This window comes from Pinus tabuliformis, chromosome 6 (assembly GCF_031772625.1).
Source record: "Pinus tabuliformis cultivar Carrire ecotype Pingquan chromosome 6, CPIR1, whole genome shotgun sequence".
Taxonomy (NCBI): domain Eukaryota; kingdom Viridiplantae; phylum Streptophyta; class Pinopsida; order Pinales; family Pinaceae; genus Pinus; species Pinus tabuliformis.
The window spans coordinates 958429459-958454109 of record NC_142292.1 but is presented as its reverse complement, the minus strand read 5'-3'; the positions used below and the strand labels follow the sequence as shown (position 1 = coordinate 958454109).

Sequence of the window (24651 nt, the reverse complement as noted above, 5' to 3'; positions counted from 1 at the left end):
TTTTTTGGGGGATGGACAAGTGCTTCTATATTCAAAGGGAGTGACCTTGGATGCAGTTGTAGTGCTTGGCATCAAACAAGGGCAGTCGTACAAGTTGTTGGGACAACCTATCAGTTTATCCAAGAGGATCTTGGATACAAGATCAGTGTCAGTTGCTGAAAGCGAGTAGGTGGCAAGGAAGAGTGATTCTTAGCTAGTATATATGACATTGATGGATGCTCAGGAGCAGGATCCTCAGAGCATGGTTGGATGTCACAACTTGGCTCAAGATTCAGTTCAAGTAGTAGAATAAGGTTCAGTGTCAGAGAGAGAAACTACAGATACTGAGATGGGCTTGGAGACAGATCCAAGTGCAGGAAGTTCTTCCAGAAGTACCTCCCTCACTAAGAGGGAGTGTTGAAGTTTGTAGCTTGAGCAGGTACTTCTGCAAAATCCTTGTGTCTAAGCGTGCAGAAGTTGCCCACATTTCACCTTAGAATATTTGTTGATGTAACTTAGCCTAAGTTAAAACTTAGGAAAAAGCAGATAATTATATGTTGGCTTATGGAGCTAAGATAAAACATAGATAAAATAAAGTATTTACTTTAGTGATAAAGTTTTAATCTTAGTCGTCGATCTCAAGTGAGGTGAGATCTAATCTTGTTTGTCCATCAATTTGAGATTAGGGTTAGGCTTAGGATTAGGGTTTTGGCTCAATGTAAAGTTATAAAGGCGAGGTTAAGGTGAGGATAAGACACAACAGCAACACAAGATTGAGAGAGTCTTCTCAGTGAGCGTGTTTGGGTCTGAGATGGTGTAGTGAGGCTGGTGATCAACTTTGTAGTTTGTATTTTCTCAGTTGGGCCATTATCCCTGGTACAGGAGCCCAAGTAAGTTCCGTGATTAATTTATTAATGAAGACCTATTGATTGCGCAGAAATATGTTTATGTGTTTGTGATTCAGATCGAGTTTTTTGCTTCCACTATATTTTTGTGTTAGGAATCTGGCCAATGGCCATGTATTCGTTCAATTAATAATTACTAGGAACCAAATATCGGGTGTTGGGTTTGGGGAAATTCTAACAGGCTTGGTGTCTTAGCATGTGGAAGACATTATTGCATCTTCTAGTGATTTAAGTCTTCTTTCCTAAGTCTAACTTAGAAAAAATATAATAATTGAAGTCAATTAATTATGTCAAACACACACATGGCAGCGAAGTCACATGACACGAGGACACGAGACACGGAGGACACGTAAATACGAGTATTCAATACGAAACGCAGCGACCCAGAAACAGGACACGAGGGACACGTTTTATATATATATATATATATATAGACATATACACCGAAATATAGTATTAAGCGTATTGCAAGTGGAAATGCAGTATTTAAAACTGTTAAAAATAAACAGTGGCCCGTGGGTTGAAAATCGTCTGACATAAAAGATAATCATTATTATATTATCGTAACATAATCATTTGATTAGATGACACTAGACAGTGGACAAACTTATTTACATTTGTATACCGGTCCTGGAATTTGACAGCGTAAGCTGCATAGTGCACACACAATCAAACGCGTTTTTTTATGGGCTTGCTGCTTAAGTTTAATTGCATCTATGGCATTATACATATGGTCTACGGGCCACGACTTACCTGAACCAGTGAACCTCACACATGTTGCCAAGTTGCCAAACCTTCCAGCGGCCAAACGGCTCCACGAGTCCACGGAGATGACTCGGCTCCACACGACGATTATACATTGACGGAGGGCGACGACATCAGAGGAAAATAGCAAAAGAACCCCGAAAAAATAATTGTGTCAGCTTTAAACCATTGATTTCGTGGGGTACGTATTCAACTGGAGAAAAAACATTAGGGCAACGTTTTTGAGACTCTGAATAAACGTTTTCCATGACTAGGACATAAAGAAAACAACCAAATACGTTTTATGTTTTTCAGGACACGTTAAAAAACGTTTTCAACACGTTTTAGGGCCGTTTTCGTGTCCGACACGTTAAATACGGTACACGGGACCGTGGAGGATGTGTCCTGTGACTTAGCATGGCAGCAAAAGAATATTAAAGATAAGCAGGAGACTACATCTACTATTTGACAATGATATACATTTATAGTACGTTCGTGTGACCGTTGGGTTCCACATCCCAAAGTCTCTTGGACTCTCATGGCTGTTCACATTCTACACCAACCCATAGAGGATTAAGTGTCCAACATTCCCCCCCTTAATCCGAAGGGGTATGTATGAGTCCAAGAAGAGAGTTGTAATACAAAATGTGCAAAAATGCATGGCAGCACTAGGCTGAATGTGCTCTCTGAAATGTTGGTATAAAAGGCGGTGGTTTAAGGATGACCACCAACACTAGAACGCTTAGTGCAGTTCCCAGAACTCTTCCAACTCTGACATGAAGCTCAAGTCTTCTACTAAAGGAAGTGTTGCTGATGTTTTGAAGAGGGAAACCTTCAACCGTGAAAGGAAGGTCTCACCCAGCATAAAAGGGAGAACCTCATCCTAAAAAGGGAGGTCTCAACCTGTGATGGTTTAAGGATGACCAACAACTCTGGAATGCTTAATGCAATTCCTAGAACTCTTCCAAAACTAGCAAGAAGTTGAAGTCTTCTACTAGAGGAAGTGTCCCCAATTCTTTGAAGAGGTATCACCGACTGAAGGCATGCTTAGGGGCATCTTTGTCTCTGGCTACAACTCTGAATCTGCTATGGCAGGTTGTGGCTCAGGCTCGCTTGATGTGACTTTGAAGCTTGTAGATGACCATCATTTCCCCCCTTGTCAGATACAAGGCGAGAAGATGAAGAGATCTCAACTACAAGACTTTTCAATATTCGAGAACAAATCCTGTTGTATGAGCGAAATATCTTCTTGGTTGTTGAAGCCCATTGTGATCCAGGTGGATGTTGGTGGCCACCCACCTATCCCACTTGGACCCCCACAACTGTCTCTTTCAGTTTTCAGTTTCCTTAATTATAGCGCAGTTTACTATTTTTAGCAGTTTTTCGGGTCCTAAACTTCCGGAGCCGTTTTGAGGCCCTAAACGACGTTTTTTGGGAAATCTACCGCCAGCGTTTTTTTAATAAAAATCGTCTTTTCCGTCATAGTCCTCGGAGAGATCTTTCCAACGGGCTATCATGCGCGTCAAACGGAGATAATACGACCAATTCGCGACCCCGGGAAGTTGGCTGTCCAACTCACCCCAAAACGGGGCCCACAATTTGGCGTTTCATCTTCTAGGGTTAGGTTTTGGAATGTGAAGAGTTTTCCATTGTTTCTCAATAATAAATAGGCCTTCGAGCCTCATTGTAACACAGTTCGGAGTAGTTCAGAGGCATGTAGTGGACACATCTCTTCTCAGAGATAAGCTACCATCGCCCTAGCTGGGTTATTTCTATTTCTATTTGTAAGCATATTTCAGTATTTTACAGTAATGGAATGAAGTATTATTTTCGCTGCATATCTATCTTTATGGTTATCGCATCTCTGTGTTATGGTTATCTCTGTAATTTATTGCGTTCCTGTTTAAATCCGGATCACATTGCCAAGAAGCGATCCATCCAAGATGAATCATTGTTCTTGCAGGATGTTTGTTTTTGAAGCATCTGTTTGAAGAATGACTGGTTTTATGATAGTGCTTACATGGATGAAGATCAAAACAGTGATCTTTCATATGACCAACTCGGTCACAGTGTTAGCGTTTCACAATCTGTTGTTGTTGCTGTGGAAGAGCTGCAAAATTTGGAATAGTTGAAGGTGAGTTGTCATAAAGTAATCCAACACTCTGAAACTGGATGGGCTTTGAGTAATCTGGAATATGAAAGGACACGTCCTTCTCATATCCAAGACCAATTCTGTGTTTGTTGTGGACAAGCTCTTCCCAAGGTCTGATGATGGGCTTGGGAAGTGCAAACTGAACTTCTGCATCTGCATGTAACTCTGCTCCTTCATTGGACACTGAATCTAAATCAACGTGTTGCTTATGGGAGTCTATTTCAATGTTCTGAACATAAACAAGTTGAGAATGATGACTCCACTGCTTTAATTCTGCTTGCTAAAGCTGAGATTCAAGCTCCAAAAAGTCTACCTTCTCCTGTGTATACTGCAAACATGTTTTAATATCACAGAGAATGTTCTTGTTGATGTTTACTGTGTCATGTTCAGTGGAATGTATTAGATTATTCAGTAATTCTAATACATCATCAATTTTAGCCATTTTTCAAACAACTCAAGATTCAACTACAACAAAGGTATTCAAGCAGCTTTTCTTTTCATAAGCTGGAGAGAAATTAATAATATTGGCTTGGATAAAAGCCTTTATACCATCAAAATTTGTAGTGATGAGGCTATCTCTCTAGCCCTAGCTTCACAGGTTTTAGTCTCAGAAGAAGCAAAGCAACTAGTGAAAATGTGATCTTAAAGCAAGAGAACCACATGTGTTTTCACAATATCTAGGCAATAAAAGCTTATGCAACTATAAGTGGAGGAAAATCAAGGTAGTTTGCCTGAGTCAAAGATGAGCACAACCCTTGAAAATCTGTTTCGAGTTCCTATGCTCCAATTTGTAGTTGGATTTGATGGACAACAACAAGAATGCACTATTGCATCTGGGCCAAACCAACGATCACCATTCTAAGTGATTTCCTCAACATCGACATCCAGAGCTTTAACGCTCCTCCAAATGCACATATAGAAAAGCGTGGGCTAGGTGTTAAGCATGGACCAGGGCTCCATTCGAATGCTCTGTGACTAGTAGGAAATGACTGCGATGCGGCAAGATGACTGACAGAAATTCCTCATCCAGCGAGTGTATGAAAATGGGTCGCTGATGTTTACAGAGATTTATAGCACTTGTAAATAAATATTGGTTCCTTTCGGCTCTGAACAACGATAACCAGTGTCCACGCTTAGATAGGGACACATGTTCTTCAAATCTAAAAATGATGGTCGCAGGCTGGATTTCAGGCTTTCAATCTAGCTTACAATCATCAACTAGTTTGCAACTGGATCATGGAATTTTGGCTCTTTGACATTGCAGCACCACTATAACAGCACTCAGCCAACAGATTCATGTCGGGTTCATGAGGACTCTTCTCTGTGCAACATCATAGGCGTATATTCAGTCTAGGAGAATCCTCTCAACACTGTCAATCAACTGAAGCACGAACAGATACGATTACCCTTTTTTCTTTATATAAAAACTTGGGCTTTGAAGCATTTCATTACTCTCGATCAACTCTTCGAGGTCATAAGCCAAACACTGAAGTCCACCAAGATTTACACACACATAGGTTTGAAACCAAAGGAGGAGCCCACAAAGGGGACAACATATACTCAATGCGTCATACCCATCATAATAATATTTAATGGCCCGCACTACTTCAAGACTAGAAAGGGAATATCGTGACTGAGTCAAGGTGGCTCTTGAACCAGCGCACGAATAAGGGGGACCGACCTTCAATCCACATCCAATAGAGTAGGTGGTGATTATTATTATCTAGTAAAGTGTTTCAATACCTCCTGCTACGGCTTCCATACCAGCGAAAGCTTAAAATGTTGGAACACGTTTTGCTGGCATTGAATTACCATTGTTACTATGTGGAGGTGTCCATAATGGAGAGTCTAGCTTGGAGTATAGAGCAACGCCTTCTAGGGGATCTAGGCTTCTTCAATGTTCGAAATGAAGTTAGGAATTGCATACGTGATGTCTTTTCCTTGCTTGCCTTTATAGTATTTTACCAGATTTATTTGGAATGGACTAGACTCCGGACGCAGAATTCACTAAAATTAGCGGCCAGAAGCAAACGACCATAACAAAAGAAAACAAAGCTGTCGGACAACAAGTTCTCGTCCATCTGTTGAAAACTTAACACAGAAAATTCCAAATGAGCAATGTTCTTCATACATAGAGAAATCCAGCACTTCATGAATTTCTGTGACGTTTGCTAAGGATTATCTGACACTGCTTCCAACATTCACAATGTGGACAATAGGAGTGATAGTAGCATACACAAGGTAACACTGATCAGGTGAAAGAGAAGTGTCAGTGATAGTCCAACGCAAGTTTTGATTCCATCCTTGCTCTTGTCATTTCGATTCCACCGCAGCAAGAGGAGAGAATATGAAACGTTTTTGACAGATGAGGCAGAGAATCGACTGCTTAGAGTGGCTCATCTGACCAATTTAGAGGCAGATTTGACAGGTGTGGAAAATAACTCAGCAAGATTCATGCTGAGAGCTCAGAGAGAGGTCAGAATACACAGCATTGTTTAAATTAGGACCAACGTATTTCATGAGGGAGCGTTAGTGTAGTAGATTCTTGGAAAAATAGCAAAGGGCATTAAATGTGCAGAGAATATGGTAGAGAATTAGGATATGATTAGAATGGCAAGACTAAAATTTAGAACATGCATACCTAGGTGGATGCCACAAAACTAGTGGCTCAAATTGGAGCAGGACCAGCAATCGCCCGCTCTGATACCATGTCAAACACACATGGCAGCAATAGAATATTAAAGCTAAGCAGTAAAGTACATATATTATTTGACAATGATATACATTTATAGTACATTTGTGTGACCGTTGGATTCCACATCCCAAGGTCTCTTGGACTCTCATGGTTGTTCACATTCTACACCAACCCATAGAGGATTAGGTGTCCAACAAATTATTGTGGACTATTGTGTTATTTTCTAAGGAAAGATAATTTAATTATTTAAGTGACTTAAAAATAATTTCAACCATTTTTCTCTAAGATGGTTCTAGAAGGGAGATTGAGATTAGGGTTTTGAACTCGATGAAGATTATGAAGGAAACCTAGTGAGGAGGTGAAGACACACAAAGAGCACAACTTGTGTGAGCGAGTCATCATTCAGAGAAAGAGATTTTCTCTAAGTGCGAGCGGCTCAATGGACCAGTGCGCAGAGAAGGAGAAGTGCAAGTGGGTTTGTGAGAATCCAAGAGGGTCGAGTAGGAGGAGATTGCTAGGTCGAGTTGTCGGCATGAGATTGAATTTATCTAAAGGAGACTAAGTTGTTGTAGGGCTGAGTTTTCCCCAAAGGAGGGCACAAGTCAAGTTGCAGGCAAAGTAATTGGGCCGAGTTCTTCAGGTCGATTTCATCCGGAGGCTAATTTCCTTGAGGTCGAGTCACCTTGAGCCAAATTCATTTTGAGGGAGTCGTGTTACAAGTTCTAGTGTTTTGTATTTTTCCTTGTATCATCTAAAAACCCAAATTTTCCAGATAATAAGATGACGGAGGAATTCTTGGGGGTGATTTTATTTTGCAATGTATGATTGATCTTTGTGTTTATTTCCATTGCATATATTTAATTTTAGAAGTTAAAAATACCAATGATATTTCGATGATTCAGTAATTATTTGGGTAAATAAATAATTTGTTGGGGGTAAATTAAATTGAGATGAGAAAATAAATCTTGTTGGTGTTAGAAATTTAACACGATATCAAAGCAATCTAGAAGACTCTAAAAGAGAGATCTGACATCACAAAGGTTTGCAACGCCAAGTTTTCTTTTTTTGTGGCAATACAATTATTTCTTGAAATTTTGCAGTTGGTTTTGTGGTTGTGGTCGATTTGTGGAGATGGCGTCATTAAGAAGTTTGAGATACGAAGACAGGTTGGACAAGGTATCAAATTTCAATGCCTGGAAGGAGCGAATTACCTAGATTCTGAAGATGAATGGTCTTTGGGATTTAGTGAGCAAAGGCGTGCAAGTTCCTTCAAAGTTGAATCTTGAAGTAGAGTATACAACCAAAGATATGAAAGCAAGCTGCATAATTTTGGATGGTGTGATGAATCATATAATTCCTCACATATCAGGGAAGGACACTAGAAGACAAATGTAGGTAGCTCTGACTAGTTTTTATCAAAGTACAAACGAGAATAGAAAAATGGTGTTGTGAGAAAAGTTAAACAATATCAAAATGAACATATCTAAGACGTGAACTCTTATCTCACGAGGGTCCAACACGCTCGTGATGAGATTTGGCTATTGGGAAAATTGCGCATGATTCAAAGCTGGTCAAAGTTGCTCTAAAGGGGTGCGTAAAGTAATGGTCCACTTTTGTGGATGGGATTCTTGCTCATCAACAGCTTCCTAATTGGAGTCGGTTATGAGATAACTTCACCAAGAAGAAAATCTGGGAAAGCTTCTCCCATTAAGCGAAGGATAGTGAAAGGGAAGAGAAGATAAAGATGAGATTGTTATTGCTGCACAAGCGAAAAAGCACAAACCGAAGGCCAAGTAGTGCCAAGGTGGAGGACCATCTTCACGGAACAAGAAGGAAAAAGACATGAGCAAAGTAAAATGCTTTGCTTGTCACAAGTTTAGGCATTTTTCCAGTCAGTGTCCTAACAAAAAGAAGGGCAAAGGTTAGACTGCTACAGCATCTACTGTGCAAATGGAGGAGATGGCCAAGAAGTTTGAGAAAAACTTCACCTTAGTATCTTGCCTTTCTGGAACCATCACGAGAGGTGTCTGGTTCATGGACAATGGAGCATCTCCTCATATGACGGGATCTCGAAACTTGTTCACCAACATAACTAGGGGCCCAAGGATGTAAATGTGGAGGTTGGTGACAAGACCAAGTATGCAGTCAAGGGCACTGGGGGTATCGAGTTCCAGATGGACTCAGGGGGTATCATGGAGGTGAACAAGGTATTATATGTACCAAGGTTAGAGTAAAATCTCCTTTCAATTTTAGCCATGGAAGACAGAGGACTGGAGGTCAACTTTACAAGAGGTGAAGTGGTTGTTGGGTAGAAGGGGACCAATTTCAACAAGAAGGGGTGATTCGTAGAAGGGAGAAGGATCTTTATCTATTGAGAGGCCAGTCGGTGAAGGCTCTCATTCATGAGAGTGATAGCCAAACCAAGATTTGGCACAGGAGGATGTGGCACCTACACTACGGAGCTCTTCCTATGGTGCAAACAATGGTTACTGGTTTTCCAAAGATCTAAGTGGAATAGGATGGAGTGTGAAAAGGGTGTGTGTTTGGCAAGCAAGCCAAGGTTGTGTATCGTCATAGTTAGACCAAGTCAGAGGGCATGTTAGACTTGGTGCATTTTGATATTGTGGTGCTATGTCTGTAGCATCGATCACAAGGTCCTTATACTTTGTGATCTTCATAGATGATTATTCCAATAAGACTTGGATCTACTTCTTGAGGATCAAGGATGAGGTCTTTGATTAGTTTCAGGAGTTCAAAGCTCTTGTGGAAAACCAAATAGGGAAGAAGATTAAGGTGATGAGATCGGACAATGGGGGCAAGTATACCTCCAACGAGTTCCAGGATTTTTGCAGGGAGGAAGGAATTAAAAAGGAGCTCACAATTCCTTACAACCCTCAGCAAAATGGGGTTGCCAAGAGGAAAAATAGGACCATCATGGAGGTAGCAAGTGCAATGATCTCTGATCAGAAGTTGCCTATGTTTTTGTAGAACAAGAATCCTCATAAGGTATTGGAGGATGTGACTCCTGAGGAGTTGTTGACAAGAGTGAAACCGGATGTGAGTCATTTGTGCAAATTCGGTAGTCCAATTTATGTTCATGTTCCTACAGAAAAGAGGACTAAATTGGAGCCCTTATCTAAGAGGGGTGTGTTTGTTGGCTACAGCGAGGTCTCAAAGGCCTATCGAGTTCACATTCTAGCACAGAGAAAGGTGATCTTGAGCCAGGATGTCAAATTTGATGAGGGCGGGACCCTTAGGAGATCTCAAGAGGAGTGAGCAGTGGTAGAGAATCGGGAGCAAGAGGCTCCTAAGGTTGAACAAGGACCAACAGCACTAGCAGGGACACAGCGAGCAGATTCAAAGGTTCAACTGGATATTCCTTCGAGCTCTACCAGGAGGAGCAGAGATTGAGGGATGTTGAGGAGCATGTGCAAGCTCCTAGCAGCACTTTCAGGCTGAGTAGACCACCGACCAGATATTCCAGTTATTTAGCACTAACAAGCAGCGTCAACGAGTCTGAGCCTTCCACATTTGAGAAGGCTATAGATGAGCAAGTCTGGAAAGATGCCATGATAGAGGAGTATAGCTCCATCATGAGTAATGATGTTTGGGACATCATGTCAAGACCAGAAGGAAAGTTTGCAGTCACTTCTCGATGGATCTATAAGATCAAACATGCAGTTGATGGCAGTATCGAGAAGTATGAAGCGAGGTTCGTGGCCAAAGGGTTCTCCTAGAAGGAGGGAGTAGACTATGAGGAAACATTCGCACTTATCACCAAATATGCATCTATTAGAGCAGTTATGTCCATTGCTTCAAAAATGGGCTGGAAGAGACATCAAATGGATGTGAAGACTGGTTTCCTCAATGGGGTTATTGAGGAGAAGGTGCATATTGAGCAATCTCAAGGGTTTGAGGCAAATGGGAGAGATTCCCATGTATGCAGGTTGAAAAAGGCCCTTTATGGGCTAAAGTAGGGTCTACGTGGAGGGTAAGCCAAGATCAATCGATATCTTTTTGGTTTGGGCTTCACCAAGAGTGAAGTGGATCCCAACTTATACTATGTACTCGTTGAAGGTGAACCGCTCATCTTGTATTATATTTGGATGATCTCTTCCTGACAGGATCAAAGAAGCTCATAGGGATGTGCAACGAGGATCTTGCTTCAGAATTCAACATGAGGGACATCGACTTGATACATTACTCTTTTGGATTGGAGGTGTGGCAATAGCCAGGAGATATTTTCCTTTGGCAGAGCAAGTATGCAGTGGAGATCTTGAGGAGCTTCAGGATGGAAGATTACAGGCCTATGTCTACACCTATGATCACTAGCCTAAAGAAGTTGAGTGCTCCCAAAGGTGAATTAATGGATCCCACACTATATAGGAAGTTGATAGGTTCCTTGATGTATTTGGTCAACACTAGGCCGAATATATGTTTTGTTGTGAACACACTCAACCAGTTCATGGTGGAGCTAAGAAAAAACATGTGTTGATATATCTCGTGGGACAATAGACTTTGGATTGAGGTACGTCAAAGTTGGAGGAGTGGAGTTGCAAGGGTACACAAATTTTGATTAGGAAGGGAGTGTGGTGGACAAGAAGTCCACATATGTATGTTGTTTCGGCTTGGGATCAGCCATGATCTCATGGTTCAACAGTCAATGGCACTCAATTCAGCAAAGGCAGAGTACATGGCAACGAGTGTGGCGAGTTGCACAAGATGCTTGCGACATTATTTGATCTGCAAATGGATTGTTTTAGCATCTGGAAGTACCTATGAGTGTCAAGTACCATGTGGAATCATAAAGTAGCCCAACACTTTGCTCTTGGTAGGCAACATTGCATCAACTCTCTCTGGAATGCGTAAAACGACCTCTAGAATGTTGTTGAGGAGGAGGATAATCATGTCTCAAAAGGCCTTTGTTGCTATGAGAATACCACTTGACAAAACCTTACTCAAAATCAACTAAAATAATCAATCATTAGGGACAATAACCATAAATGCATCATTGTGGACCATACCTAATGTTGAGGGCATAATAATGCTTCACACAAAGCTCACCTTCAAATGTCTAACTAGATCAAGTCTTGTAAACAGGTTACCTCCTTATGTTAGGGAAGCTTAGATGGATAACCCTATTAAGTGCTTCAAACACCCAAGGGGAAGGGACATGTCCCAAGTTAGCCCATCAATTCATAGGTGTGTGTGAAAATGGTGGTTGCGAAGTGGAAAAAACTTCAAGGCAAGGTGCCATAGCCAAGTGACCAGGTAATGAGGTCCAACATGCTGAGTGTATAGATGTAAGGACGGAGCAAGGCATGAGTTACCCCTTTCCTCGGCCTACCTTTTCCACCCCTCTATTGCACCTTCTACTTCTTATTCTTAATGATTTACTTTGATTTGGGTGCACATCTCAGGAGCCCAAGCTTGCTTTTGCAATTTTCCATTACTCGTTAAGGATGAGTCAGATTATTGCTCATTGGGGTTGGGACAATACAAGAGTTCATATTATAGATGAAGCATCATGTGTTTGAAGAATTGGGTGATGGCTATTAAGCGGGGTAGAGCTCATGTTAGGCTTTTTTCCACGTACTAATCAAATGTCCCAACCATATTTTGCATTTTATCTTTTTTCCTTTCATTGTAGCTTTCTTATGCTTTTATTTTTCTTTTGGCTACATCAACCTCTAGGGCAAAATTTTCCGACTTAAACTTAAGGATGAGGATGAAAGGGTGCCTATCTCAATGACCAATGACCACAAGCCCTAAGAATCGAGATGGAATGTGGTATGGAATATCATGGACATGCTACTTCAATCAAAGCATCCCCAACAGTGCCCTTCCTAAAACCATAAGGTCTCAGAGGAGGTCCCACTGGACTGGAGTTAAGACTAACCTCCCAAATGAAGTGAGAGCACAAGAATACAGTCAAGATTGAACGATCATCCAATTTTCCCCTTGATCCATTTTAGTATGCCCATCTCATTAAGTAAAAGCACATGATTACAAAATGGTTTAAAGTACCTGTTGATGGATAACCCACCTTCCTTCAAGAAGGAATGCCAAATGGAAGAGAGAAGTCCAACCAAAGCAAGTAGAGGATCCTAGCATCATGAAATGTGTTGATCATATAGGGTTGTTGGTTGGCTAGTTGTCCAAGAAGGAGAAAATTTTCTCCTGTGGGTTATCCACTTTTTGATGGGTAACAATACCTAGGTGAAGAACAATGATGCCTTCAATCAATATGATTAGGATGTCAAATACAACTATGATGTGGATGGTGAAGTATTTGGTTTCTACTGAGCAAAAGCATCTAGTACATCCATAGTAGAAGTAGATAATACAAATTTTTATTCTTGCAAATTAGTGATAGGAGCAACAAGGATTCCATACATATATCAATTTGGTTTAAACCAGTGTTGAGAACATCACGATTTAATCATGATAAAATTGGGAAATCGCGATTTTTGTCAAAGAGTCGATTTTATCACTACGAAAAAATCATCATTTAATCATAAAAATCGCAATTAATTCACACATCGACTTGAAAAAATCATCAGTGTGAGTACAACATGTTTATAAAGTTCATTGATTTTTTTTTGTGTCATTTGCAAACAAAGATCAAGTTAGAGAGCAGAGGAGGAGGACAGGTCCACTAAGCCAAGAGAAGGATCCCACTCAAAGAAAATTAGATTGTGGACCGACTTTCCTTAATAAGTCGTCGATTTGCATGTATGGGCATCAAATTCAACCCTGTTTTTTTCTCCTTGTTTTTCCATGGATTTCAGTCACCCATTTATTTTCCATGATTTTACTAGGGCAAGAAGTGTGTTTTTTTGCAATTATTGTTTCAATGAGTGGAGATGATTTTTTATTGTCAAAATGTTGATTTTTTATATATTTTTTTTTAATTCTTCTTTTGCCCTAGGTTCAATCTTACATTAAACAATTCAATAAACATGCCAAGACATTTGGACCCTATGTGGGAATATGGTGATCCCGATGGAGGGTTCGATATAGCATATTTGAGTTGCAAGTTGTGTGGGAAGCATATGAAAGGGGGAGTATTCCGATTGAAATACCACCTTGCACAAATTTCGGGACATGAAGTAGGACTTTGCTCAAACGCATCTCTAAAAATCATCTGAAATGTTATCAAATCATTAGATGATAAAGAGTCAGCTAGAATTAACAAAGAAGCTATGAAGACTCAAATGGCAAAGGGTGAAGTGGTGGTAGGTGACCGTGAAAGTGGCTCTTGTTCAGCATTAGCTTCTACAATCAGCCCCACAGCTACCTCATCATTTTTTGTTCCTAGAACTGCACCTAGTGCACAATCGTCTATCAGGTCAACTTTTAAAAAAAGGAGAAGGAAGAAGCCAACAAGCTAGTGGGTGGGTGTTTTCTAGAGTGACATTCCTTTCAGCATTACTAGGAACAATCCATTTTACCGGCCTATGGTTGATGTTATTGCTATTGTTGGCTTGGGGTACAAAGCCCCTTCCTATGATGACTTGAGAGGGCATATTCTTCAAAATGAAAAGGTCGATTGCACTGCTAGATTGGAGGAATTTAGGGCATCATGGGAACACACGAGATGCACTATGATATCAAATGGCTAAACTAATCGAAAGGGTAGAACCCATATTAACTTCTTGGTTAATTGTCCCAAGGGGATAATGTTTATGAAATCTATTGATGCATTTGCACATATCAAAGATGCACGATTATTATGTGATTTGTTGGACATGTTCATTCAGGAGGTAGGTCCACAACATGTTGTCCAGGTCATAACAAACAATGTTGCAAATTATGTTGTTGGTAAGATGCTTATGGAGAGGCATCCTAACTTGTTTTTGATACCTTGTGCTACACACTGTATTGACTTGATGTTAGAGGACAAGAAAAATTCCTTATGTCAGGGATATTGTTGAATCACCAAAAATCATAACAAATTTTATATATAATCATGCATTTGTGTTTCATTTGATGAGAAGATTCACCAATAACAAGGAGTTGGTGCACCCTGCTATTACACGGTTTGCCACTACCTTCATATCTCTTCAATCTCTCTTGAATTCTATGTGGGATGTGAAGAGTGTTTATTTCAGAGGAGTGGCATGCTTTATCATTTAGTTGCAAACCAGAGTGAGAGGCCATATGCAGGCTAGTGTCATACCATGAGAGCTTTTGGGCAAGAGTGCAAGAGGTGTGTACCATTACTGAATCTTTGGTAAAGGTTCTTCCATTAATTGATGGAAACAAGTCCGCAATGGGCTACTTGTATGAGGCCATGGATAGGGCCAAAGAATCCATACGTAGCTATTATGAAGATAAGGGGGATGAGGGGTTTGAGAAACAACAATTGATATTGAAAGTGATTGATGAACAATATAACAAAACACTCCATCGTCCCATTCATGTTGCAGGGATCTACCTGAACCCCAAATTTTCTTACTCCTTTGGCTTCATATTTGATGTTGAGGTCATGGATGGATTCTTTACTTATGTTCAGAAGATGGTGCCATATCCAGCAAAATGCGCAAAAAATTCTAAAGAAATGGAGATATATAAGATAGCAAGTGACACATTTAGCTTTGACATGGCTATCTAGGATAGGAAGACCAAAATGCCAAGTAAGCTTTAGTTTGTTTCAAATTTCATTGTATCTTCATACTTTGCTTCAACTTTCAAATTTCAATTTTTTCTTATGTTTCTCTTATTTGTTGTAGATGAGTGGTGGACAAGATATGGTGGCAAAGTACCCAATCTCCAAAAGCTTGGCATTTGAGTGCTCAACCAAACATGTAGCTCCTTCAGATGTGAACACAACTAAAGTGTATTTGAAAAAATACACACCAATAAGCACAACAAATTAAAAATTTTCAAATTAATTTTTTGAATTCATTAAAAATTATAATTTATTATTTTTTTAATTATCAATTTATAATTTTTGACCCTCATACAAGGTGGAGTCCCAATGCCTCGACAACATGGTCTATGTCTACTACAATCTCTGATTAAGGGTGAGGCAACTTCAAAAGACCCCTGACGTGGAAGCGCTCTCATTGGATGGGGGATTGGCACCATTGTTGCATGGAGGGTTGAGGCCGAGAGGTTTGTCATGGAATCAGCCCCTGATTGGTTAGAGGAGGTGGTAATGGAGGAGGTAGCCTCTACAAGGGAGAGAGAGGTAGCAAAGGAGGAGGAGGTGACACCACCTACCATGGTCACCAGTAAAGGACGTAGTCTACCTCCTCCTACTTCTTCTAGAGGACATCAAAGTCCAATGCTAGCCCAAGGGCCTTCTTCATCTAGAGGAAAAGCCATTACATTTTCTCACAAAAGGGGCAGAGGAAATCATTAGTTAGAAGTTAGAACTTAGTGGCTCATTTCATTGTATATGACTCATGATATGAGATACATTTATTATATTTTTTGTTGATATTTTGAGGCTGAGTCAAGACTCAAGATTCAGGACATGATTCATTGTTATGTGTGATGTAGCACTAGACATATTGCACATCTTATATGTTAGTTTTCTTTCATATTTATGTGTTAATGCATTTATTTTATGTTGTGGATGCCTTACATATTGAAAAATTTGAAAAAAAAATGAACATTTTTGTATTTTTTTAATTTTGTCTATGTTTGCTAATCTTTACCATTTTTTTCCCAAATTTCACGAGAAACAATAAATAAATAAAATCTGGACACTTGCCGATTTTATCCCAATGCCAATATTCACAACATTGGTTTAAACCTATCCAAGGAATGGTCTTAGAGTTATCTTAGGTTCAATTGTTCACAATACCTAGTCCATGCTTCCCAAGTCCACCCTCTACATATCCCAACTCTTCCTTTTCCCTTTTAATATTCTTGAATTCACTTATATTTTGTATAAGGATTTGATTGAGGTCATGCAAATTTTGGATGTCTTATCCTTGTCATCCAATTGTTGACACATAAGATGATGATCATTCTTCATGTTTTGGTAGATAAAAAAAATTGGTATTAGAATCCCGCAACTGAGAAACCTGCACTATAAGCCTTGTGTTATCATTTTCCAACTGGACAATAGTTTCTTGCAACAAAATAATTAGTTGAGTTAGATCCTCACAAAGTGTAGAGAGTATATTTTTAAGAATTTCCCAAGCACCTTTAGGAGATTCCTATTTTTGAATAAGGACCCTCAGTTCCTCTAACACATTCTCCTCTATGACTCTTCAAGCTTGCACTAATCTTTTAAACCATTTTTCCTTTTTCTTCTCATCTATGGGTTCTTTTTCATCTCCATTGGTAATCTGCATGAAGCTCATGATGCTCATCTCGCATACAAATTTCAATATCATAGTTTGGGGCTATGCGCATAGATTTTAAGTTGAAGCACCCCGCAATGAATTGAGTGATGGATAGCTCTTCAAATGCAAAGAATTTGAATGAGTGTACAAGACGTTAAAATTTCACTTCATGACATCAGACCTGCACTCAAAGAACACCAGCCCTGCAGCTAAATCTAAAGCTTCTAAAAAAATTATAAACTTCAAATCTGCAGGCATCAAAACATTGTAGGCAATATTCAAGAGTGTAGACACCACACATCAAAAGGTTAGATAATTTCAGCAGCAACCAGACACTAGATCTAATAAAATGCATTCTGAAAATAAGATCTGATTAAATCAGCACAGTGCTAGCATAGCATTAAATATGCATCAGATCTGAAAACTATATAAGCATGCTAAATCAGCTCAGCATCAGCCCAATTGCTTATTACATCAGCATAACAAATCAACAATAACAAAAAATAATATCACCTCAGCATGTCAAATATGAAACAGAAATCACGTCTCTTTTTATTACAATGATAAGAAGATAGCATAACAGTACATCAGCTTCTCACAAGTTCCCAATGCAAAAACCAAACAACTAGCTATCACAGCTACTCTCCTCTTCACTCTACTCTTAGGCTTTAGCAAACTAACAAAACTAATGTTGTCAATAGAAACATCCCCCTTCTCTTTTATAGAATAAGGGAGAAAGTAGTTCCAACTCCAAGAAAACCCTAGACTAGAATAGGTCCACAATGTGGGCACTCAACAGGACAAACTCCATTCTCACCAGCCAATCCATGCATTCTCCGACAGAAACTTCCTCCAAACAACATCAAGCTTCAACCTAAGAGAAAACGTCCTTTCTCAAAAATACACCCCAAAAGTGCCAAAGCTAGGTGGGCACAAGTCTACAAATATCAGCTCACTCACTCCACTTTTTTATGTAACACTGATACTTTTTATGTAACTTAAGTAGCATGCCCAAGCTCGTTTAAATGTCAAAACTAGATGAAAAGAAACTGAGTCAAAACACCCTCATTGAGACCCTCTCCCACAAAGCATCATGATCTTGGCAAACCAAACTTCTCAGGAAACATCTCAAACTTCCACTTTGCTTGGGGCTTTGTCAAAAATACTAGCAACCTGCAATACCTGGGTATCTCACCCCCATGGATCTCAAAACCTCTTGCAATTGAAGCAAAAGTCTCATCATGGTCAACTCCCTTTTTCTCAAAGAATCCCCCTCCAATAAAACTTGCCCTGGACTTTTCAATGCTCCCATAAATTACATGCATGAAATCAATCATTGATTTCCCAACAGGTTTGGAAATATCTCACTATCTCCTAAACATCACTATTGAGACTAGAGTTACTCTCCCATCAGTTGCATGCATGACATCAATCTTTGATTTCCCAACAGGTTTTGGAACTATCTCACTATCTCCTACACATCATTATTGAAACTAGAGTTATGCTCGCACCAGTTGCATGCATGAAATCAATCATTGATTTCCCAACAAATTCTGGAACCATCTCCTAGACATCATTCTTGAGACTGGAGTTATTCCCCTCCTCTATGGCATTTAGTCACACCTTTTTAGTGGTTGGCTTCCCTAGGAATTGTAGCCTTCCCTCCAACAATGCTCCAAAGTTCTGTGTCCTCCATCAACAATTGCAACCTACACTTCCAAGTGGTAAAGTTCAAAGCCCTAACATTCATTCCTACATTCCCCTTGAACACAACTTTAAACAAAACAAATCACCCCTCTTGGGCATAAAACTCACTCCAATCACCTTGGTCATGACATTCACTTCCTTCTCATAGCCTTTCACAGGTATGGATCTAGTCCAATTACTAGGGCCTTTTGGGCATCACACTTTCTAAATTCTCAATTTCTCATCCCTCTCACAAGCAGTTTATTTCTCATACAGTAGATGGAAATTCTAACACAGCTCTAATGCAGAGTAAAACTTTCACCTAATGGCATCAAATCTGCACTCAAAGAACACTCACCCTGCAAATTGAATCTAAAACCTTTTGAAACACCTAACAAAACTTCAGATATGGAAAACACCAAAATGCTACATGCAATATTCAAGAGTGTAGACATCGTAATATCAAAATGTTAAATCATTCCAACAGTGGTTAAACACTAAATTAATCAAAATGCAATCTTAAACTCAAATCTATAAATTGAATCAGCTCAGCACCATCCTGGCATTAAATATACAACAGATCTGAAACTATATAATCATGATTCATGCTAAATCAGCTCAGCACCAGCTTGGTTGTTTATTACATTAGCATATTTAATCAACTACAATCAAGAATAAATCAGTTTAGAATGCCAAATTTGGAAAAAAATCACCTCTTTCTATTATAATGACAAGAAAAATATATAACAGTAAATCAGCCTTTCCCAAGTTGTAGATACTAGATGCTTCACAAGAGGGCAGTATCCCCTCTACTTTTCCAGGGGGTATAAATTTGGAGCCCTGAGGTTCTTGCTCCTTGTATTTTGTGCCCTCTCCTAGAGCATTATTTTCCTTCATGGCTAGGAGCCATGTGAGTTTATACATTACATATTATCTTTGGTTCTATTTTCGCTTGTGCTTTTGTAGGAGTGGCCTTAGCACCCTGCTTTGTACGGACACTTTTGTATCCGACAATCCCACTGACCTAATTTTGGTCATTCGTTGGAACAATAAATTTATCAGATCTTATCTATTCTTCGCTCTCTCTTAGCAAACTAGCAAAACCAATGTGATCATGTGAAGCACCCTCATTCCCTTTTATATGATAAGGGAGACAACAATGACAAGTAAACCTAGATTATGTCGACAAGGAAAAAAAGGTCGTGTGGAGCACTCAACAAGATAAGGCCCACTTAAACCAACCCAAGTATCCTCCAAGAGACACTTCTTCCAAAGAAAGCGCCCTTCCTCAAATAGTGCACCCACATGTGCCAAAGTGAGGTGGAAACAAGTTCACACATGCCAATTCACCCATTCCACATTTTTACTAAACACTAAACACTTTATGCAACAACTTAAGTAGGGTGCCCACACTCGAGTAAATGACAAAACTATATGAAGATGGCCAATAAGTCAAAACACCCTCTTTGAGACTCTCTCCCATGAAGTGTCATATTTACAGCAGCAATCAAATGCTCTACAAGCAAAAAGTAAACTAACACAAAGTGTTGTGTCCTTGAGGGAAAAATATGCCATTATTTGCTAGGAAAAATTTCCTCACCCTTCAATGAATTAAGAAATAAAGGTACTTCTTACCTTTATAAAATAAACCCCATTTATAACTTTTTAAATCAGAGGTAATTTATATAAGTGAGGAATATACTATTATCCCCTTATTATTTTCATAAGGACTTTAGGTCAAAATCCACCCCCCTTTTATTTATTTACATAGTTGTGCAATAGATGGAGGACCGTTCCTGATGACAAAATTTTTCAAGTGGACAATGTTTTCCGACAAGCATATCCATTGTGACTCCTTTGGCAGTGCTTCCAAATACATGGGGATTGTTATCGAGTCTCGACAAAATATCGATTTGAGCAACAACAAGGTTGAGTCTTCTATGGCAAAACCTGTATATACAAATTTGATATTGTTGCAAACCCTAGCCTCCTATGATAGAGTTTTGTTTCTTTGCCACTCATTATAGGAGAAGCGTCTATCATTGCTAAGAAATAGCAAGCATTGTTGATCCAAAAGAGTTTACTGCTCAATACACCACATTTATTAGAATGTAGGTATTTACAACACTAGAAATTGAATGTTAGATTAACTCCACACAACATTACATCATGATAGACAATGGACATATCCTCTTGATAGCAAATACGTGTTGTGTTCAAATTGTTTGTGGTATTGAATAAAACAGTCACAAGCCCCATATATAATGAAAATTGAAGGGGTTGTGACCTTTCAATCACTCAAATACATATTTTTATATTATAATAATATCATTAACATATATAAATATATTAATATTCTAACAATATAATAATAATAGTATTGTATAACCTAAGTCAACATTACACCAACAAGTTTCCTTACAATGCTAAGTCAAACTTGAGATTCAACTCAAACTAGGAAGGTTATATCAAACATGGTCCTCAATATGAGGCTCTCAACATTGAAGTTCATAGACAAATCATCTACTTAACCTATCAAAACTACTGCATAAGGTTGTGTTTTCCCCATAATTGTGCAACCCTAAAAAGAGGCTTCATCATCATGTTGGTCGAGTTGTGCATAAATAAAGAGAGAAGCACCATTGTAGCTAACCCCTATCACCTCCAACTCATGGATACAAGTTCCCACAAATTGCCTTAACTATCTGGGATGCAAAAAAGCCTCTAAAGCAAAGGCAAGGTAATAATGAGTGGGGGCACATCATTAATAATCCAAACCCTGCGATGGATGAATGGGATAGCCCCAAAAGAGCAAAGACAACTTGTTGCCCAATATGTGCACGATTCCCTCAACTACCAGGTTTATGATTGCTATTGTTTGGCCTTTGTGGGCTAGTTGGTCCTATACCATGTTAATAATGCCTACTTTTTAGACGTATTTACTTGATAACCTTGTTAGGCAATATTGTACTTTGTGATAGACCATTTTGTTTTCTAGACTCTAGGGGCTACTAGCATGTAGTGGTTGAACTATTGACCAATTTCATTTTTACGAAATGCCATGTATGTGCATACTTGGCTTATCTTAATAGTCAAAGGAAGCATTTTATTCAAAAGGATAATGTCACAAACCCTACACAACAAGTGGCCTTTACATTGCACAATAACAATGTCTGGAAATATAGTGAATGTGAATGATAAACAAGCAAATGTTAACACTTATAGATGTCACTGAACATTTGGCTTCAAAGTTACTAGAATTCTTTTTTTGTTCGTGTCATGTCATTGATCACTTGCAAAGACTTTGACTTTCTATAAAGCAAATGTCCTTATCACCTAATAATTGGTTTTTTACCTCACGTTTCCATAAATAGTTTTGATTGGCGAAGAACCTAATTCATATTGCTCAACACTATATTCTTCAGTCACATGGTAGCGTGGTTTTTGTGCAAAACCTACAAGATAAGATTTCCTACCAACATCCTCCAAAAAACAAGAGCATTGAGTATCTCCGCTTGAATTGATCAAGAACTAGAGCACAAGCATTATTTTAATCTTGTTGTCAAAAACTATGAAAATGTCTTGCTTCTACCCTTCAAGAAATGGCATGTATAAATTAGTTCGGATCATGTGCCTCCTACTTATCCTTTGATGGATCCCATACCCTAGAGCTAGGGTATCAAGGGATATTTCCAAGTTCCAACTATTCCAACTTCCAAAGTCTTACTCATATGAGATTGTCATTCTTGGTCACGACCCGATATGGTTTTCTTCTAGTGCCTTGACCAGTTCCAAAATATCTCTTTTGATTTCAACCTTCTCCACATCACGTCAAAGGTTTCCATATCCCACGTCAAGTTCTTTCCATAGTGTCAAACTTGTCCATTAGTCTCATTCTTCATCAACACATTCACATATTCTCTATTACTTTCTTTGTTGTCCCTTTGGACTTTGTGCATTCTCTCGTCTTAGTCCTTGGCCCACTCATCTTTCCTTTAGAGCATTTGCACATCACAAGGCGAGTATAGCATATATGCATGGGTAGGTGTTAACCAATTAAGTTTATAATTGGCATGGCCCATGGAAGGAAAGTATATACCTTGACAAAGGTGAGGGTTAACATAATGAAGGAAACTGCATTAGATTAAATGCAAAACTCGACATTTCGATCCCACAGCTGGGATCATCTTCAGGAGCCTGCCCTACACAATCTCAATAATCATAATAATAATAATTAACGGTTCCACTGCAAAGTTTGACATGTGCCATAGTTTGGATTACTGTTAATTATTAAGGAGAAAATCTATTAAGTTTTGAGTTTAGCAAACTCCTGAATATGATCCCAGCTGTGGGATCAAATATCGAGTTTCGCATTTAATCCAATGCAGTTTCCTTCATTGTTTTTTGCTTTATACATTGATGACTGTGCAGAATGAATAACCTTAAAGGTCAGGGTTTTCAGCTCTTTCTCCAATTGCATTTCCTTGCAACCAACCAACCAAACAAACAAACAACCAGACCATGGATTGGGTGACACATAAGAATGTTTTGCTGAAGGGATAAAAGTATTCCTAACTTAGAAAGGAGCCATTCATGAGAATGAAAACAATACGTCCCCGTTAATGCAGAAAAACTTAAGAGCCAATAAATGCATCATCGTTGATCAAACGAATGATACAAGTCCTCAATCTCGCAGATGCTTAGATATTAATCGGGGGTTTCATGGGGCCTTGAGCATAGAAAAGGAAAGCTTTGTTCATATATACAGAAAATTACATGAAATAACCAAACAAAAGAACATACAACATTCAAAGCAAACTACGAACACGGTAAACATGTCAAAGCCAGAATATTGCAAAAGCACTCAGCGGGAACTGGAACAACAATTGATTAAAATCGGGCTCAATGCTTGTGTGGCCAGTGAGGACCTCCAAAGCCACGGTGAGAACGTGGGTGTCGCGTGTAACAAGCAGGGAGTACTTTTGAGACACTGACCTCAGCCAGCTCCAAAAGAAACAATCACAAAAATTAAAAATTAAAAAAACTTTGGCAAGGGGCACAATAGAGTACAACAATTGATTCCGATCCAAACGACACCATTGTCACCTGCAAATTCTGTGTAAAATGCCCAGACAGACAAAATTCTGAACAAAATTAAACATGAAACAACCAATAGTCACGCACATGGACAAAGTATAAACCCTACGTGCAACTAAGGTCCTCTAATTTAACGAAGCAGCATAAATATCATGTGCAGCCCACCAAATCTAATGGAGTAAATCCTGCTGTGGCAGGGGAGCTGCCAGGAGAATATTTAAAACCATGTGACACATGAAATCCAAAAATCCAGTGAACAAATTTCACAGATATATAATTAATGACGATAGCAAAAACAACAATTTCTCTTCCAAATCTTCTGAAACTGACATGAATCATCTCAATGATTTGTTGAGTTCTGTAAATGAGATTGAAAAAGGAGAAGAGAAGTACCAGGTAGTTAAGATTTTGAGGGATTGAGCCAACGCGAATGACAGAAGAGCCGCCATCAATGGATAATTGCTGAAAAGAGAATATGAAGGAATGGTAGATCCCGCTGATAGAGAACGTCCATCGCTGGCCACTGCAACTTCGTCCATTGTTCCTCGTCAATCCTCTCTATTTCCCCCGAGTTCACCTCCTCTATCTGTTGTGATGAATTCTCTCGCCTTTGTTTGGATAAATAGTCATATGGTTTCGCAAATTGTCTTCTGTGATTTGATTGACTTGTTTTCTGAATTTTAAATGTTTTACTTTGTCAATTGGCCAATGTGATTTGATTGAGTGTTTGTTTGAAAGGCTTTAATATTTTATTTTCATTTGATTCCCACTTACCTTTCTCCACTTTAATCGCCCTTTTTCCTGTGTTAGAAATAGGAATATGCCTTTGCGTCCTTCTAGACGCTGGTAGATTGGGGGCAATGTCGCAAAAGGTGCGCGTTTCTCCCGCTTGTTATCCAAGCTATATGTTGCAGGTCATTTGCAACTATGGTTATTATTTACGTGGCTAAAAAACTATGGTTATGGTTATTATTTATATGAAAGATATTTTTACTAAAATTTTACTTTCTATTGATGTTTATTCTTTATTTTAATGTTTAATGCTTCGTTTACATGAATAAAATGTGTTTGGTTATTATGGTTAGGCTT

At 39.0% G+C, this 24651-nt stretch overlaps 1 protein-coding gene across 2 annotated transcripts in view; it reads right to left on the bottom strand.

Moving 5' to 3' along the window:
* The window catches only part of LOC149262130 (uncharacterized), a 145622-nt gene extending 121240 nt beyond the window's left edge, over positions 1 to 24382 (bottom strand). Inside the window, exon 1 of one of the 2 annotated variants that reach the window (XM_089423449.1) lies at positions 23956 to 24382. In XM_089423449.1, the coding sequence (XP_089279575.1) occupies positions 23956 to 24101 (146 nt within the window). In that variant the 5' untranslated portion in view covers positions 24102 to 24382. The remainder of the gene's footprint in view (positions 1 to 23955) is intronic. The other variant, XM_089423453.1, reaches the window with a different exon arrangement.
* Positions 24383 to 24651: the final 269 nt, after the last annotated feature.